General features: G+C 41.5%; 1 protein-coding gene across 2 annotated transcripts in view; it reads right to left on the bottom strand.

Moving 5' to 3' along the window:
• znrf3 (zinc and ring finger 3) overlaps window positions 1-20,032 on the bottom strand; it is a 244,695-nt gene that overhangs the window by 99,251 nt on the left and 125,412 nt on the right. For both annotated transcript variants that reach the window (XM_059988313.1, XM_059988314.1), the window contains exon 2: window positions 7,845-7,970. In XM_059988313.1, coding sequence (XP_059844296.1) covers window positions 7,845-7,970 — 126 coding nt within the window. The remainder of the gene's footprint in view (window positions 1-7,844; window positions 7,971-20,032) is intronic.

Here is a 20,032-nt window from a genome sequence, read left to right as displayed (position 1 = left end):
CAAGATCTGTGCATGTGATACCAGCTGCACTCTCATCATACAGAAACATGGTATTGAATTACCAACTTGTGCATGGGTCACTGTGTAGAATGTGGAAGAAAAGCAAAGGGAAAACTTCTATTTTGCAGTCCTACAATCTCAGCAATGTTTCAATTTTGCAATCTTCAGGCACAGATTATTTCTCCCCGCTCGTTGGAAAATGGAGTCACCTTTTTCTCCCTTAATAGGAGAGAGAGAGAGACTGCAGCATGTCGAATATCGGGTGAACAATGTAGTCTTTGGGGTAACTGCAAGACTGTCTCTTTGCTATTGCTTGAGCGCTGGTAGCGGGTGCAATTTATTTTTGCCGATGGGGGAGGGGGTTTGTTGCTCACTGCTGCTTACACGCGGGAGGGAGGGGAGCTGGGGGAGGGGGATTTGGAGTTCTAACATTTAACTGCCGGTCATTCTTGGGGCACCCCTCTGTTTCCGTGGATGGTTGCGAAGAAAAAGTATTTCAGGATGTATGTTCTATACATTTCTCTGACATTAATTTGCACCTTTGAACCTATTCTTCATGTGAGCCTAGGCACTAAACTCTGCAATGAATTCCCAAATTCTTCTATCCCTCCACCCTTCCCTCTTCAAAGCCTCGTGCTTGAGCAAATCTCTTACTCCTAACATCAGGGTCTCCTGTATTGGTGTCCATAATTGCACTATTCCCCTGGGGGCACTGCTATACTAATGCGCATTGCTGTTTCCTTATTGTTATGGTCAATTGTGAAAATATGCTCCTTTTGGTCTATAAGGAAGCTTACACAAAACAGGTTCTGAACCAACACTGCAGTCAATCGATCAATCACTCAGTCATATTGCATTGTGAGCTGCAACTGCTACTAATGCAAGAACGTTCAGGGTTTAGGATCCAAGAGGGGACGAGAGAGAGTTAAGCACACAGATCTCCCCCTAATCTGCCTAACATACAAAGCTCCAGGTAGAGTTCACCAGCCAGAATTTTTTGTCCACAGACTAAAACGTGATCTAGCAATTATCAGTGATTGATGTCGTTCTCTGATGCTCAGCCTGCTCACTGAAACTGATAAATCCTCTAGAGCTTTAAATGACCAACCCTAATGTAATCCTGGACAATATAAATTGATGTGGGAAAAGCAGGAGACACCCCCAATCCCTCCCCACCGACAATCTCATCCAACATCCCGAAAAATATTTAGTAGGGATAAAACGAGGAAACAGAACAAAATTCAAGACCACATAAAATTAATCTGTCAGAAAGTCCCCCAAGTGTTTTCCCATTCTGACAGCATCTGTAGGTCACAGAGCAAAAATGATCTCATAGTCATTCTGGCAATTTCTCCATGGGTTTTACTGTGGAGGTGGAGATAATTTTGTGGAAACTACCCCTACATGCACAATACACTCAATGGCCACTTTTTTTTTTAGGTACCTTCTGAATGTATGTTTGCGGTTCTCTTCTGCGCACGACCGTTGTAATGCGTGGTTACTTGAGTTACCATTGCCTTCTTGTCAGCTTGAAAGTCTGGTCATTCCTCTCTGACTGCTCCTTAACATGATGTTTTTGCCCACAGAACTGCCATCCACTGGGTTTTATTTGTCTCTCACGTCTACAGTGTAGAACACTGTTGTGCATGAAAATCCCAAGAGATTAGCAGTTTTTTGGAATACTCAAACTACCACATTTTACACCATGGTCAAAGTCCCATTTCTTCCCCATTCTGATATTTGATCTGAACAACATCTGAACCTCTTGATCTAAAATGTTTTCACATAGTGAATTGCTACCAAATGATTCACTAATTACACATTTGCATTAACATATACCTAATAAAGACGCCACTAAATGTACAACGTGTCTAATAAAATGCTGGCCCAATATGATGCCTGAAACTGAAAACTGGTGCCTTTTCTTTCAGGTCGTGATGATGCAAGTCAATATATTTAATTGTTCTCCTGCCTGACCATGCCTTGGTCCTGGGAAGAGCTGTTCAGCAGACTACATTACTCTTAAACACCAAACACCTAGAGCGTTATGCATTGTTTATAGAAAGCTAACCACAATGTTAACCACATCTTCCTGAAGTAAGATAGCAGAAGCATAAATTTACCTCAGCATTCCAGAATATCTTCAAATTTGCTTTTGCTGCCAGCAACTAACAAGGATGACACTTTGAGATGTCTGGTTTCATTCAAGGTCTTCTCTACCTTGGTCAAATGTTGTTTGTTCAAACAAAATGTGTGGCTTTGCTGAAGTTCATGAAATCTGTGATTAGCTTACTTTCTGACACTGCACTGAGCAGGACCGTGGGGCATGCGCCCCAAAGTGGGGTTCTACTGGAGCGAGTGATTGGGAGAAGCTCAGCAGCCTGGAAGGTAGGACCAAGTGCCCCTTGGGTCTTCTGATTGGCTCTTCAGTTCCATTTCTGCCCTTAGTTTGCACACAATGTTCTGATAACATGCAAACTTGTCTTGGCATACATGTCCTCAGCAAAATCAACTCAGGCTCACGGTTTCTTGAATACCCAGTTGATTAAAATGCATGCCAGTGAGTAGGGTTTCACAGCTCCGTGCTGTGGTCTGGCTAGAATGCATCCTCTTTTGCCTATAATATCTCAGAGAAACACCTACATCGGGCTCTCTTGCCCTGTTCTGACAATCAGGCTACCACTAGAAAGACACAGGGAGCTTTCCTGGTACTAATTGTGTTTCAGCGGACAGCATTCTGACTGGTTTCATCACCACTTGCTCCGATGCACGGGATCCCAAGAGGCTGCAGAGTGTTGTAGCTCAGCCAGCGCAAGGTCCCCCCACCATTGAAAACATCTTCAAAATTCAGTGGCATCCATCATTAAGAACCCTCAGCATCAGAACATGTCCTCTTCTTAATGTTAACAACCAGAAGCAGGCACAGGAACAGGAAGACCTACACTCAAAGTATCAGAACCAGTTTCCACCCCTCAGGTATTAGATTTCTGACTGGTCCATGAAGACTACCGCACCATTCTCTTTTGAATTATTTATTTCTTTTTTCTTTGCAACATAAAGTAATTTTTTTTCTGTGTAATGCACTGCGCTGCTGTCAGAAATAACAAAATTCACATAGTCTCAGTAGTAATAAACCTGGTCCAATTCTAAAGTCTTTCTTCCTACTGAATACGGCATAATGAGGTGTGGTTTTATTTTGAGGCAATATTGCAACATAACCGATATTAATATTGTAAATCCCTAATAAAACACTCCTGATTTATTATTCCCAACTTTTATTTTAATCGAAGCCAGTTGGGAAAGATGCACATTGGACAGCTCTAGTTTACAAGGCATGGTCTGCATCAGCAGCTGAAAGTGAGGACGACCCCAGCTAGTGACCAGAGCCAGCAGTGGCCATGGTAGCTCAAGTGAAGCCAACGGGCAAGGGGGTTTTGAACAGTCTGTTGGTGTTACAGCACAGAAACATGCCCTCTAACCCACCATGTCTATGCCAACAACTGTACTTACCTATCTTATTGGAAAAAATAAGTCTGTGGACCGTTTATGTCTCGATGATTCGAGTACATGTCTGGTTCCTGTTGTGGGAGTGCCTACCCCAGAAGAAAAACACCCAGAATTTTCCTTCCCCATTCCCCAGTCTCACCAGTGATGTGTCAATAGTGTTTAGCAGCTATATGTGATGGCTTGATGAGGCTTGACAAGATTTTCTCTCCCGGAGTCCCGGAGAGCCTTGAGCGCTGAACACAGGAGTGTTTAAGTGGCATCTGCAGGCACAGTGCCAGTCTGATTATCCGGCCCTTGGGCAGGTTATGGTCCAGCCTGCAACAAGTTAAAATAACCAGGGAGCCAAAGGTTCCCAGCCGTTCATTGTTTCCCACTGAAAGACACAGTAATAATTTAAACCCTAAGAATGACAAATATACAAAGGAGGCAGGTGTTTGATGTGCCTGAATTACAGTAATGTAATAAATGTCTACTCATCACCTCTTCATTACTATGTTCGATGACTGACAAATCATAGCCCTAGTGTGAGCAGAAACAGTCGGTGGTATAAACACTGCACACTATACGTCTGACATTCTTAGCATTAATCTCGGTGAGGTATCCAAGCAGTATTTGCAAGTGCACGTCTTTTGATTTACACCACAGAATTTGCTTGTGGTGCATACCAGTTCTTTCTCTGGTGTTGAAAAACACTCCCATTCTCATTGATCTAATATCTGTCACCAAAGTTACTTCCCACTAAACAACAATCGCAACATCACTAAGACATGATACCGGAAACTTATGTAGAACAGAAACATAGAAGTCTACAATATGCCCACGTTTGACCTTTGCTATGACTGGGTTAATCTCAATTCAAGTTCTGCATCAAGCTTTGGTGGTCCCACATTACTGAAAGGCAGGGAAACAAAACAGCCAGGACATGCATGTGCTTTAGGGAACGTGGTGAGACTTGTGCTTAATCAGATGTTGGGTAAGGCCAGAATTTGGCTTCCAGAACAAGGTAGTGAGCTTTGCGGTGCCGTGATATGTTAAAAAAAAATCCAAGTAAAAGCAATTTCCATTGTTCTACATTTTCCATCCTTTTCCTGAAGGCACAGGCTCTTTTAGCACCGCAGTTCCATTGGTGGCAACTACCCTTTGACATCTTGCCCAAGTTACTAGTCACAGGAGAGAGTGTTACCACTAAACATGGTCACTGTGAATGGTAACACAGCAAGTTTTCATCGGCTGTGCCAACAGATAAACGTCTGCATCGGGGGTCACCAGCTCCCACTTCAGGTGTTTAGCATTTTTCACAAGGCATCCCTGGGGCACAGCCACGTACTCGGCTGACGGGACTTCAGTGAGGGTGGAACGCTTCAGCGATTTCCACAGCAGTACTGCAGGTTTATACAGATTAGCCTGCATCTCCGTACTTTGAAGGTTAACTCCGGGAGCATTTCCAGGGAGCCTGAGCACATTTAGTGGAAGGAAAAGCCCTGAACAGAAGGCGGAAAAGAATACTGACTCCTTGAATTTATTTTCCTCAAGTTCAAACAAACTGGAATGGAGGGATTAAGGCTCTTTGAAGTCCGTCAGTTTACAGAGTGGAATTGAATTGGGGCTGCACTTTAATTGAATGTGAATGTTGCCAAGCTCTGGGTAATAGACAATCAACATGGTTTTAATTCAGCACCATTCTCCCCTCTGTACATGATCTGCATACAAATTCTTTCTGACTGGCCTTTCAGGCATCAATCAGCACTTAGTAACATTGCAAATACCAACATAATTTTCACATTGTTAAAACTGTAAAAAGATATTTAGGAAACTTTACTTTGCAGTTATATGAAAAATTAACTTCTCTCTACTTTCACCATGATCAGTAGACCTCAAGAGAGAAAAAAATCAATTTTATTAAAAGCCATTTCATGTTCAGAAGATTGCAAATTCATTGGATTAAATGTGTACAAAACGGGCTTTAGGTAATCTTTTAAGTATTTAAATCGACAGTCCTGGAAATAATAATAAATAGTGGCCACTTTAAGAAGTTGACAAGCCATGAATGCAAGACAGCCCTGTTGTTAAGAGGGCCTCACAGATCAGGGGGACCGTCCTTGTCATCTGCCCCAGTCTTAGAATCAGGTCATCCATACATCAACAGACATATTCAGTCTAGTCTTCAGATCACACTGCCAGTGGTGTGAGTCAAAGCAAGTTCTGAGAGATAACTGAAGTTCTGAATTCCAGGGTGAGGTAGGGAGGAAAGAGTCAAACAAACTACAGGAAGCAGTGAGAAACTATGGTAGAGATTAGGAGCTGCACAATATTATAGAAAAAATATAGTTAAGGAATTGGATTTTTTTTTACTTTCCTATTTATACATGGGATATGGACAAAGCAGAAGACTGAGGGACTTGTAGAATCACCGCTGTTGTGTTCCCATATGACTCCCGAAAGTGGAAACATGATTAAGAAATCAAGCTGATAAAGGGTGAGAAAGCTACATTCTTAAGTAATGACAGAGAAATGGCATAACTATCGTGATGGTACTGGGTTTGCTGTCTGCAAAGTTCTGACCTCAAACGAAGATCTTACTAAAGGTTACACTGTAGCTATATACTCTTCAAAGACTAGTTCCTTTCCCTGTTTATCCTCCATGGAGAGTTTCGCTGCTAATACCCATGGATCTGAGCTGTGGGATCCCCCCCCCCCCACCACTGCCAAAGTCAAGATACTTCCACCTAACACTGTAGATTAAACAGCTGACTTATCATGAATGACACACGTTTAAATCCAGACAAAATTCTTAAAACATACCTAAAATTCATAGAGGATGTCTATCATATTAGATTTCCAAATTACAAATGATTTCCAAAACACACGTACAATTCCTATAAGCTAAAAGACATACCAATGAGTTCCAAATGAACAAATCATCCACTGTGGAAATTGAAGGCAGAGGAATGGCTTCTAGTCACCCCATCTTTCTGTGAATCTTCGTGCTTTTTCTTTATCGTTCCTAACAAGTCTGACTGCTCTCTGTATTTATACCATTTTTTGCCACTCGGTTGACTTCACACACTTGATTTTTTTTTCAAGATATCTTTTTACACAAATGGTATAAAAGCTTCTGGAGATAGTGTTCCTAGATTCTCACAATTAATGCTGTGAAGTTGACTCTTTGAACACACAAACCTTCCAACTATTAACAGATATGCTATTTGATGAGCTAAAAGATAGTATCTATCTGGTCTGCAAGCTTCCGTGAACTAAATGACTTAGCCAATGTTGTCTGGTTTGAAACAGGTCAATTAGCCTAACTCCACTGCCTTACACAGCAACTCATGAGCAGTCAGACTAGGGTGCTGTAGGCCTGCATCTTGTATTCCATAAAGAATGCTGTTTGCTTGTAAAGCTGTTCATTCAATTTCGGGCTGATTACTGTTTGCCATTTACATTAAGAACTGTAGACTGGTTCCTGTTTATGCCAGGAAGCTGAACAAATAATATGAGCTGTCAGCTTAACTTATTCAAAAACAGCTCTTTGATCTCTAAAAGTTTCAGCTGCTGTGTTAGAAAGACAAGCTTAGCAACGAAGAAACAGCCCTGCCCCTGGACAGTGAATATCTATCACATTACTTAATGATTTTGTAATGATATTTACTGAAGGTAATAACACAACTGAGACCTCACCAGAGCCTGAGGTTAAGATTAATGCAGTGGAGATTGAAATAGAAAAAAATGTTACTTAGTAACACCAGAGACTACTAACTCTCTAGAAGTGAACAGCTTGCTCAAGGAAACTTGATACGAGATAGCAGAGACACTAGTGGAATGTACTACCTGAGGTTCTGTCATAATGCACAGAAGGCGAGATGTCAAAAACAGAAGGATGCAACAACAAACAAGAAAATCAAACAGGTGATGGAGCACAGAATTCATAAGTGATCCATGGACTTTGTGCATCCTTTGACACACTATTATCATCATATTTTGGCATTCATAATCTACTACAAAAAGAGCACAAATATCATGCTAATCTTACAGCAGATATACATGTCCAGAAGCATCTCTTAGCTACAAAAACTGAACAATATTAATAATCATCACTTGATATCCAATCTTCTGCACCTCCACTATTTCATATACAGTAGATGGGAGGTATTAAAACCCGATGCTTTTCTGTAATTGTCATTGTATTTTCTTTTCCTTGGTTTGCTCACAATTCCAAAGAAAGTGAATGTTTGGCAACTATAGACAACATGCTAAATCATCAGGTTTCGTGTTAAGGTAAAGAGACAAACAGTGATAGCCAGCCCCGTGAGTTAGTGTAGATGAGGTCTCTGCCTTACCTTGCCCAGCACAGTGAGGCACGGTTTGGGATCCAGTTCCGGTTGTTCCAACTTCACCACTCCCACCCATCCATACTCGTACAGGTCCTCCTCATCATTGTTGTTGCATAGTCCCAATGGGTGCATCTGGGGAGGAACAACAATAGCAGGTTAATAGGTGCAAGGCTGTATTGTACTATATGGTCATTATGAGCTGATTCAACATGTTTCCTCAATTCCTTATCAGAGCAGGTCTCTTATCCATTTTGTACATGGACATCTATTTCATTTAACACCTAAGAGCAAGGGAAGCACGTGGTTATTATTCCTAGGATTTATTACACTGATATGACTGAATACAGTGTTAGTCAGTGTACTGTACTTCAGCTTGGCACAGAGGGGACAGTAGGCACATCTTTGTCCTGGGCGGTGACTGCTGCCCTTTCCCATTATATGACAACAGTCCAGCAAAGGCTGGCTATCCACAGTGGAGAGGACAATGCCCATAAGGACTGTCTCTTCATCCTGGACGTCAGCTGTCCTCATTTCTCTCAAAGGTCATCGAGAGATCAGTCATGCACTGTTAAAATATAAGCTTCTATGTTGGTGCTTGGGGGTGGGAACTCTCAGAAGGGAGAATAGAGCAGGTAAATAAAACCACCACAAATGCCTATTGTGTTAGATGCTTCCTTTGATGAATCATTTGGTTCAGACAGTATGAAATTTTAGCTTGTACTGGGCTTGAAGCAACCATCTCCCTCAGTGTAGCTCCTTGAACTGTCAAGATCAAATTTCAAACATACGATGGATAGGTCAGTGGGTGGTTATGTAATTATTATTCATGTTGACTTTTTCTTATTCCACCCCCTCCATCTCAACAACATGTACTTATTCATAAACACATATCAGAACATACGCCATTCCTTTCAACCCCACCTCCCCATTCACTCCTCTCTCCTAAGGCTGCCTGTGGTTACGTTCTTGGTGCAAGGGCTCCTCAGATCAGTGGATATAAAAGTTCCTGCATTGTTAACGTGAAGAACGTAGGAATTCACTTCAGTGTCCCAGCTAATTAGCAGCAGCCCAGCAGATTACTGATTACAGATCACAAGTCACATTTCTGCTTGCAGATACTGCTGGAAAAATATCGACTACCTCATTTCCTACCTTACAGCAATGAACACACTTTCAAAACCAAAGCCCTCAGGCAGTAAAGCATGTTATGAATGTTGCTATATAAATGCATTTTTCTCTTTCTTTTATGCAGTCCTGTGCAAATGTCTACGGCTCATACATTTAGCTAAGGTGCTAAGACTTGCACAGTACTGTAGTAATTTTATGTATTGCACTGTACTATTGCCGCAAAAGAAATCAAATTTCAGGACGTATATGAGTGATGATAAACCTGATTCTGATATGGGTCAGTATTAAGGACTTAGAGTGGGAAGACAGCAGGGAGAGGGGAACACAGTTGGGAAAAGGGGAAGGGAATGGAGAGGGAGGGAAGCACCAGAGAGACGTTCCGTAATGATCAATAACACAATCATTTGGGATCAAAATGACCTTGCCTAGTTCCTCAGGGCTTGGTGTGTCTGAACCCGCACCATCCCCAAATCCTAGCACTCCTTCTCTGCCCCCTCTCCCACACCTCTCACGCAGCACTCCACCCTTGCCATTCCCAACATCCTTTGCTCCTGCCAGATTTGCAAACTTGCTCTCCGTTCCACGTTAACAAATACAGTACTGTGCAAATACCCAGCTATATATATGTACCTAGCACTTTTGCACAGTACTGTATGTTGACACTGGATACTGCAAATTTAATAATATGTACTACTGGGAGAAATAAATTCCCATTGGAACTCAATGAGTAGACCTTGACGACTTCATCAACCACATTAGCACTGATATACATCAAGGGAAAACTTCACATTAAACATGTCACTCTATACTCAAAATTCCATGTTCAGACTGAGCAAGCCCTTTAACTTGTTCTTTCTTCACTGTGTTTCGCAAGATGAGTGGAGAAGATCTCTTCCATGTTCGTTATTAGAATCAGAGAGACATACAGCACGTAATCAGCACCACACTAACCATCAACTATCTATTTATTATTAGTTCTCATCACTTTCTCATCAAGTTCCACTGGACTCTTTCACCCACCATGGCAATGGGGGCAATTTACACTGGGAAACAGCCTGAACCATCATGTCTTTGGGATATGTGATTATACTGGAGTGCACGAAGGAAAGAACCCAGGCAGTTCACAGGGAGAACATGCAAATGCCACACAGACGGTACCCAAGACTATGGGTACTGTGCGGCACCACGCCAGTATGCCCCTGTATTTTATCGATTGCCTATCATTCTTTTAAACTTGTTGCTCACAGATCTGCATTACAATGCATGACAGGATGAAAGGCTTTCTGATAGTTATTAGATTTGGTTTAGAAAGTCAAACAAGGGGGAAGCTGTCTATTTGACCGCAGAATATACAATACTTCCGCCACCTCTATGATCAACCTCACTTATTAAACTTGTCCAAAATGACTTCCCTCAGGAACATTTAGACAATGATTCAGATTTGCTTTGGTTGGGCAAGAGACTTGAATATTTTTCACAAGCTGCTGCAATGCTGTTTTCCTCATGAATGCCCAGTATTAAAATACCCATGGCATTATTTTGGATACAAATGCTCTGGGCAATATTTCCATTAACACTAGTAAAACAGAATGTGTTTGGTTCGAGTTACCAATACACAAATAAACTGATGTCTCTACTCCGTTGTAACATCAAACTTCACCTGATGTGAAAGTAACGTGGAGCTCTATAGAAATGCAACCCTGCTGAGTACTTCCCTGCACACTTTTGTTTTTAAATTCTAAGCCTCAGTGTCTGCACGATTTTGCAGTTGAATAGGAAATAATCGCTGTCTTTGGGTTTGTGTCCTCTTTATTTATATCTGCATCTTCTCCAAGGATCGTCACCTTATGGTGTTGGAGAGGCCTGTGAGTTCCTGACATCTTAGGAGCAATGGTGTCCAGAGTTTCGCCAACTTGCACTTAGCTCCTTGGTAGGGTCACCCATGGCGGTGAAGGTTCCAGATAAAGAGCGACCCAACCAAGACCTCAAAGGTGGAGCTGGCAGAAGATGACACATCACAATGTCAGTAAAAGCAAAGGAAGGCTGTAGCAATGAAGGTTCTCTAGCCATCTTGCACCATTGTCACTGAACCCGGAATCCAATCTATCATGGACACATCCATCTGCCTCCCCATGTTAAAAACACAGCCATGCAACGGGTATTCTCCAAGAAGGGAATCCACACTAACATCCTGGTTATGTGGCGTCTACATCTATCTGAGCACTCACTAACAGACAACCCTTTAGGAGAATACCATACTCTGCTCAAGTGACCGCACTACTAATTGCATGGTACATGCAACTGATGCTCAAAATCTATTTTGTTGCACTGTATTATTCAAGTGGATGCGGAGCGGATGTTGCATATGGTGTGAAGTCCAGAGGACACAGCCTCAGAACTGAGGGATGAGAAGAGAAAGAATTTCTTCAGCCAGACAGTGGCGAATCCGTGGAATTTGTTGCTGCAGGTGGCTGTGGAGGCAAAGTCATTGGGGGTATTGGAGGCAGAAGTTGATAGATTCTTGATTGGTCAGGGCATGAAGGGATAAGTGAAGAAGGCAGGAGAATAGGGCTGAGAGGGAAAATGGGTCAGACATGCTGAAATGGCAGAGAAGGCTTGATGGCCCAAGTGGCCTAATTCTGCTCCAGTGCCTTATGGTCTTATAATGTTTATTTGTTAGTTCATTTACTTTCATTGAAAAAATAATTTTCATTTCTCAAGTATATGGTCACCATATGAAGTACGTGCTCACGACAAACGTACTGGAGAAATGAGATGCTGCATTATGCATTTGGAGAATTCCCTCAGTAAGAAGATCCGATGTAAAAACCAAATGCAAAGTAAACAGCAGAATGACATTACCAATTCCATGTAGCCCGCAATAAATATGCGGCTTCCGCCTTGACAATTAAATACAGAGATCAATCAATGCTTTGCTCAGCTTTTGTTAATGGGAGCATTTCTCCTGTTACATTTATAAACTAGGAGTACCTAAGGTTGTCATTAACCTCATTATGTCAACAACATTTTTGTTAATGCTTTTCAGGTTTAATTAAAAAATTAAGTCTGCCAAAACATATTTGGAAATAATCAATTTAAAAGAAACACGAGAAGCAACAGTTATTATTTTTTTATTTTTATTTTAAAAGTGTGGCCTCTTGTATATCACAGAATTTTTTTAATTTTTGAAATGGAACAAGTGCCACACCTCCTTCCTTACTACCACTCAGGGCCCCAAACAGTCCTTCCAGGTGAGTCTGTTGGGGGGTCATATATAGTGTTCGGTGCTCCCGGTGTAGCCTCTTGTATATCGGTGAATTTTTAAAAAAATTATACCCTGAAGAAGCAACAGTACAAACTTGACAAAGTGTGCTTTTCAAAGCAACACATACACAAAGTGCTGCAGGAATTCAGCAGGCTAGGCAGCATCTATGGAAAAAAGTACAGTCGATGTTTCAGGCTGAAATCCTTCGGTAGGACTGGAGAAAAAAGCTGAGGAGTAGATTTGAAAGTTGGGGGGAGGAGAGAGAGAGAAACATCACGTGATAGGTGAAACTTGGAGGAGGAGGGATGTAGCAATGATTCCATACATGCTGCCTGGACTGCTGAGTTCCTCCAGCATTTTGTGTGTGTTGCTCTGATTTCCAGCACCTGCAGATTTTCTCTTGTTGGTGTTTTTCAAAGTTTTACTTGTAAATCCGAGCGAAATACCTACTTTTGTCCACTAAAGTCATATTGACTTTGACAAGTCCATTTATCTGTTACTAATCTGACCTCCTGATATGGACTTTAAAGCTATCATGATTCTTTCCCATAATAATGGTTCCGTCGATTCCACAGCTGAAAAATTTCATGGAGTCTGCTGCTGAAAAAGTCTGCTTCAGGAGGCCAGTCGTCATGGTGAACTGGACACTTTACTCTACATCCTGAGCTCCTAGACATAGAAACACCTCAGTTCAAAGGGAAAACCCCTTTAACTCGAGATTGGGAGAATTCACAGCTTGTGTTAGTATTCCAGTGCCTATGATTAAACATAGCTAGGACCAAAGATTTCCTTTGATCAAAGCCAATTAAATGATTTTACTACTCAGCATAAACTGAGTCGTCCTCAACTGGAAAACAGACTAAGCAGGCCAACTTCACTTCAGATCTCATGAGGACATGTATTTATTACACAGACTAAAGTACTCAAACACACCCAGGATCATGTGCATGTAGCAACTACTTTCGAGAAGGTTGTACTTCTATAATATATTCTCCCAACCTCAAGCAGTTCCAAACCACTTTCAATACAATGGTTTTCTTTTAATTATAGTTAATTGCTCTTTTGGGAACCACAGCCGCCTTGCACAAACAGCAAGAGAGAATGTTTTCAATGGTGTTGACTGCAGGCATAATACCATTACCTCATCTAGTTAAAACCTTAAGTCCAACTTAGTTCGACCTCACGTCAAGAAAACAGCACCTTGTGAGGGTGCAGCACTTTGTTCGTCCTGCCTCAGAGCCTCACATAACACAGTGGTCCACAGTCGGGTGTTATTACTCAAGTGGATAGAAGTACAACTTCTGTCAGTAGGACTAAATGTATTGTATGTCACCAGCAGGATGTTGTATGCTGCCTCGGAAAATCAGCTCCACTATCAGAGATAGATCTCCAGGCAAACCCAGTTACCAGTCGCGCGAGTGCTATCAACTTCTGCTCTCCACTTTACACAAATGAGCCATTCTGTGGTGGAACCCTGAAAGATTCTTTGATGTAGAGCTGTATGTATATAGAACATACAGCTATCACCCTTCAAGAAGTGGACAACATATACCTGGACCAAGTAGATGGACTCAGGATCTGGAATTAACCGGACACTGGAAGGGAGAAGGTAAAAAGCCAGATGTCATTGTCTTCTGTGGTTACATAGAAAGGTGTGCTGAGCAAGACTTGGTGGCGATGGAAGTGCAAACCAAACTATCTGGAATAAATATACTCCATGAGAATATTGAAAGATGGATACGGTGGACCTGCTTGTCCTTCCCACCCAGAACTCCAAACACTCCTGCAAGCTGAAACAGCAATTCACTTGCAGCGCTTCCATTTAGTGAAATGCTGTCACCTTAGCAGTGGGAAATAGAGAATGAGTAAGCGCTTTCCATGAACAGTCAGTCCGCAAGAGTGGTGACCCATTCTCAGAAGGTACGGGGCCTTAGGTCCCACACCACCAGGATTAGAAAGTTATTACCCTTTAACAATCAGGCTCCTTAACCAGTGTTAATAACTTCACTCACCTCGCACTTTCAAGGACTCTACGACTCATATTCTCAGTATTATTTATTATTTTATTTGCACCATTTATCTTCTTTTACACATTTGTTGTTTGCCAGTCTTTACTTGTGATTAGGTTTTCATAAATTCCATTGAGTTTCTTTACTTCCCTGCAAATACCTGCAGAAAATGAATCTCAATATAGCATATGGTGACATATACATACTTTGATAATTTGATTTGACCGTCCAATGCCCACTCTGATTTTAAACTACAATGTTCAATGAAGAGTGGGGAACAAAACCTCACTTTTTGATTAGATTTAGAGTTTTCCCTATTCAACACACAATGTAAGAAATTCAAATAATCATTCTGGCTTTGCATCTTGCATGCACAGTTTACTTACCCTTTTTTTTCCTGTAAATTTATATTCTGTTCCTCTGCCCCTGTTCATCCCTTCCAAACATTGCTTTTTAAATATTCGCCACCCTCTTTAAGCCTCAGTCTCACCTCTTTTCTGACCTTTTCTTTTGCTCTTTTAGTCTTCCCTCCCCTTTAGTATGCAACTTAAAGCCCTACTTTATCATTCTTAAATCATTCCTCAGAAACTGCTTGGAAAGCTGAGCCTACCAGGCCTGAACACCTCCTTCTGCAACTGGATCCTAGACTTCCTGACTGGGAGACCTCAATCAGTCCGGATCGGGAGCAGCGTCTCCAACACCATCACACTGAGCATGGGGGCCCCCCAGGGTAGCGTGCTCAGTCCACTGTTGTTCACTCTGCTGACCCACGACTGTGCTGCAACACACAGCTCGAACCACATCATCAAGTTCGCCGATGACACAACTGTGGTGGGTCTCATCAGCAAGAACGACGTCAGCTCACAGAGAGGAGGTGCAGCGGCTAACAGACTGGTGTAGAGCCAACAATCTGTCTCTGAGTGTGAGCAAAACAAAAGAGATGGTTGTTGACTTCAGGAGATCATGGAGCGACCACTCTCTGCTGAACCTCGACGGCTCCTCAGAAGAAATCGTTAAGAGCACCAAATTTCTTGGTGTTCACCTGGCGGAGAATCTCACCTGGTCCCTCAACACCAGCTCCATCGCAAAGAAAGCCCAGTAGCCTCTCTACTTTCTGCGAAGGCTGAGGAAAGTCCATCTCCCACCCTCCATCCTCATCACATTCTACAGAGGTTGTATTGAGAGCATCCTGAGCAGCTGTATCACTGCCTGGTTCGGAAATTGCACTATCTCAGATTGCAAGATCCTACAGCGGATAGTGAGGTCAGCTGAGAAGATCATCAGAGTCTCTCTTCCCGCCTTTACAGACATTTACACTACACGCTGCATCCGCAAAGCAAACAACATTATGAAGGACCCCACGCACCCCTCATACAAACTTTTCTCCCTCCTGCCGTCTGGGAAAAGGCACCAACGCATTCGGGCTCTCACGACCAGACTATGTAACAGTTTCTTCCCCCAAGCTATCAGACTCCTCAATACCCAGAGTTTGGACTGACACCAACTTACTGCCCTCTACTGTGCCTATCGTTTTGTTTATTATTTATTGTAATGCCTGCACTGTTTTGTGCACTTTATGCAGTCCTGGGTAGGACTGTAGTCTAGTGTAGTTTTTTTCTGTGTTGTTTTTACGTAGTTTAGTGTAGTTTTTGTATTGTTTCATGTAACACCATGGTCCTGAAAAACGTTGTCTCATTTTTATTATGTACTGTACCAGCAGTTATGGTCGAAATGACAATAAAAAGTGACTTGACTACCATTTCCTGATTCTGGTGAATAGTCTTTGACTTAAAATATCTGTTTCAGACTAATATCAGCAGAGTTAACATATACTGGAGATCTGAATCCAACATTTTTATTTATTCACAGTAGTTGGCATCCTGACCAAAGCCAATCTGGATACCAACCACATCACTGAGCGTCTGGAGTTACACATGATATTGCAAATTGTAGGTTTCCCTTCTTACAGGACATTACTGAACCAAACAGTTTTTCACAGAGCAATCCTATTACTTTGCGGTTACTACTGGTGATTTGAGCTTCGTACTCAAAGCTAATTTAATTCAACCGAATTAAAATTGACCAACAGCCATGAAGGATCTGAATTGACCATCTCGGTTTGATGCAACCGGCTTGGATAAGCTGTAACACTCTGCTTCGTAGTCAGACAGATACTGGATGTAGGTCTATTGACTGAATATCTAGTCAGAATTAAATTGAAGCCAATGAGATCTTGTTGAGTGCAAACTAGTTGATGGATTCCCAACGATGTAACAATGACTACAATTCAAAAGCACTTAATTAGCTGTGATACTGGATTAATTTAGATCATGAAATATAGGAGCAGAAGTAGGCCATTCGGCCCATTGAGTCTGCTCTGGGATAAAAGTTAAAGAAGAAATATTTGTTTTATTTGTCACATTCACATTAAAACATCAAAACATACAGTGAAATAAGCCAAGTCAAATCAGCAAAAGTTGCACTGGGGGCAGCCTGCAAGTGTCGCCATCAAGATAAAGCCCTTCGTAAGTAAGATGTTGGAAAATCTAGAACAAGGGACCAGAATGTAAGAATTAAGGGTTGGTGATTTAGTATGAAATCACCATACTAAATGCTTCAACTCAGCATATTAAATACTACATATGCTTCAACTCAGAAGCTGTGGCTTTGAAATCCTCTACCATGGGAGAGGGGGGTGTAGATTCTAGAACAATGTAGGTCTGTTGCTTGAATATTCAATTCCACAATTTAGCAACTATCCCAGCAAGAGACATTACTGGATACTATGCACTGATTTAACCTAATAATAGACTAATGTTGAATGAGACCTCCTGTGGTTTTCAGTGCTATTATAGTATTAGCTGAGGAAGACTCAAGGGAGGAGATAAAGAAGGTCATCTAGAAACAAGGAGAGGTTACCAGGGAAATAGAATATAATTTAACTGGAGGCTGCACCTGCTCCATAGCACAGCATATGGGACAGATTTCACCCCGTTTATGAAAAGGTGAACCAATAGTGTTGGATGTAAAGTTAGCTCTGAACACGAGAAAACTGTGGTTAAACCCTTCAATTGTTCAGTCAGAGGCATTTATAACCATTAATGACAGAAATGAATCTCAAACCAGAACTTAAAGTGACGGTGATGGTTCTTTCTCATGCGGTGACAAGGGGTTGGCGGGCAAATACAGAATGCCAGCAGTCAGTATGCTGCCAGCCAACACCAGGGTATCCTCATCAGCAGGACCCCTAGGAGAAGAGCAGAACACTAGCGGAAATGATAACCAGAAAACAGGCTCCCCGCGCTTTGCAACTTAATATCCAAACTATTTCACCTGTAAAGTGGATGGGGATTAAATGACGCCAGAGTAAGCTCATGTTATCTCAGAGCCTAAGAAATACATGCATGTGTTGGTCATCTGGTCCTTCAGAAGTGCTTCGCCATTGAAGGCTAATTGTATAACTCCTTCAGTATCTCTAGTGTGCTCAAATCTATCAAGTAGCGTTGATCAAGTCCACTGAAGCTTTTATAAGCAGCAAAGTTGGGAAGCTGGACAAGTCAACATCTTACAGCTCCAGAGAGCGACGTTCCGTCCTTGGGTACCGCCAATAGAGAGTTTGTGTGTTCTCTCTGTGGCCGTGTGGGTATCCTCCTCTGTCTAACGGCCATTTTCCAGTGTGAGTTGCCCCTACCGTGAAAAGCGAATGGTGGGTCGGGTTGATTGAAATGTGAGAAGAAAAGGGGATTAATGTGGGATTGGGTGCAACTGGGAGGCTGGTAGTCAGCCTGGACTGGACTGTGGACTGAACGGGCTGATTTTGTGCTGCATTGCTGTGTATCTCCAAGGCTCTTGTTTGAGCGCATTCAACGATGCAGTATCCGTAGTCCTCCAAAGCAGTGAGTTCCAAAGAATCACAAGCTAAATACAGAACTTTCTTCACATCTCATTCCCAAATTACTGATCACTTATTCCACAATTCCCAGCCACGGAAATCTCACCTGTTGAGCCCCCTAAAAAAATTTCAAAGGCAAAATACTGATGAGGCTGCAAGCCTAACTGAAAGAGAAAATATGTGAATTACTCAGCAGATGAGGCAGCATAGCAGAGGGAGAAACACTGCTGACAAGTCAAGGATGTTTCATTACAGACACGACTGACCTAAAATGTTGAGATCTGTTTCTCGCTCCTCAGAATCTGTCTGATTTGTCAGGTATTACCAACATTTTTTAGATTTCTTCCATAAACGTGTTTTAAGTTTCTGGTAGATCCCTCCTCATTCTTCTAAACTCTGGTCACAGTGGACCTACTCTACTTTCACCATCTTTACAGTATGATACTCTCATATCAAAAATTACACCAGTAAACTTTCAATGCATACCCTCTGGCAATGTTACATTTCCATTGGTAAAGTGACTAAAATTGTACACATCATCCCAGGTGTGGTGTCCTCATGTCAAATCTAATCCTCTCTCCCCCTACCCTGTAATATCGCACTTTTAGCTTGCTCCACTCATCAGCACGATCAGAGCTGTTTTGATCCTGGTCTCAGTTCCATTTTCCTGCCCATTCACTGTAACCATTAACCCTCTGCTGTCCAACTTGCTTGCTTGAGTTGAAAGGTAAATTTTAATTAACATTCCTATGGGTGCTCGGTTCTTCCTGCCTACTAATTTCCTGATAGCTTCCCTTTTCTAATCTAGGATGCTTTTAAAAAATTCTTCTCACTCAGGTGGTTAACTTCTCAATTCTCCACGTCTGCCACTTTCTCTTGTCTATAGCTTTTTGTACCTTTTTAGTTAATTTTTACAGATTAGTTTGAATACATTACACTGGGAGCTCTTGTCACAGTCAACGCGTAGGTGATCCAAGCAATGACCCTCTAGCATGCCACTAGGTAGATTTCCAAACTAAAATGATCTATTTACCCCATGTCTTCTGTCTATTAATCAATCTCCCAAATCACGATTCCAATTGTACCTCGGCATCTCGCAAATATATTTTATAAATCCAAATGCTTTCTATCTTTAGTTAACCTTTCAACTAACATGAACTACAATCTTTACAAAAAAGCAGATTCATCAAACAAAAGTACATCTTTATATATTTACATTGACATTATAATTTATTAAGTGTTCTGTAACCACACTCTTAATAATAGTTTCTAATATTTTCTCTATTAATCATATCATGCTATCATTTCTAACTTATAACTTACCTATCATTTCTGTCTGTCTCTTGAAAATTACAACATGTACTAAATACTAGACAATCGAACCCAATCCATTATCTTTTCTTGAAATCCTGGGAAGCATGCCATTGGATGCTGGGAATTGCTAGCTTTAAATGCCCCAGCAATAGGCCATTTTCCAACATCTCTCCTGTTAATATCTTGTTACACTGCAACTCAGCTTCTGCACTATTTCTGGAATGTATTTTTGCATGTTCTACCATAAAGACATAAAAGACATATTTAATGTTACTGCCAATTCCTTATTGTCCATTATAATTTAGTTAACTGCGAGGCAGAGACAGGATATGCTTATTTCTCTTAATTTCTTCCTTTCTAAGTAATGGTAAAAGCTTTTAAAATGTGCTTTTATGGCCCTTGTTGGTTTCTTTGCAGTTGAAAAACCTTTTATGTAATTGGTACATTCTGAATCAGATGAACTTTTTGCTGACATGCTAGTTCGTCGCAAGAATCTACATGCCAGTGTGCTGTTGCTTTACTCCAAAACTAACAAAGTAGATTTTAGGAACATCATACACCAAGCTTTGATCCTGCAGTATAATTG

The sequence above is a fragment of the Hypanus sabinus genome, chromosome 13 (assembly GCF_030144855.1).
Source record: "Hypanus sabinus isolate sHypSab1 chromosome 13, sHypSab1.hap1, whole genome shotgun sequence".
In the NCBI taxonomy this organism is placed as follows: Eukaryota; Metazoa; Chordata; class Chondrichthyes; order Myliobatiformes; family Dasyatidae; genus Hypanus; species Hypanus sabinus.
The sequence above is the reverse complement of the archived record's forward strand: the minus strand, read 5'-3'. Positions and strand labels throughout refer to the sequence as shown.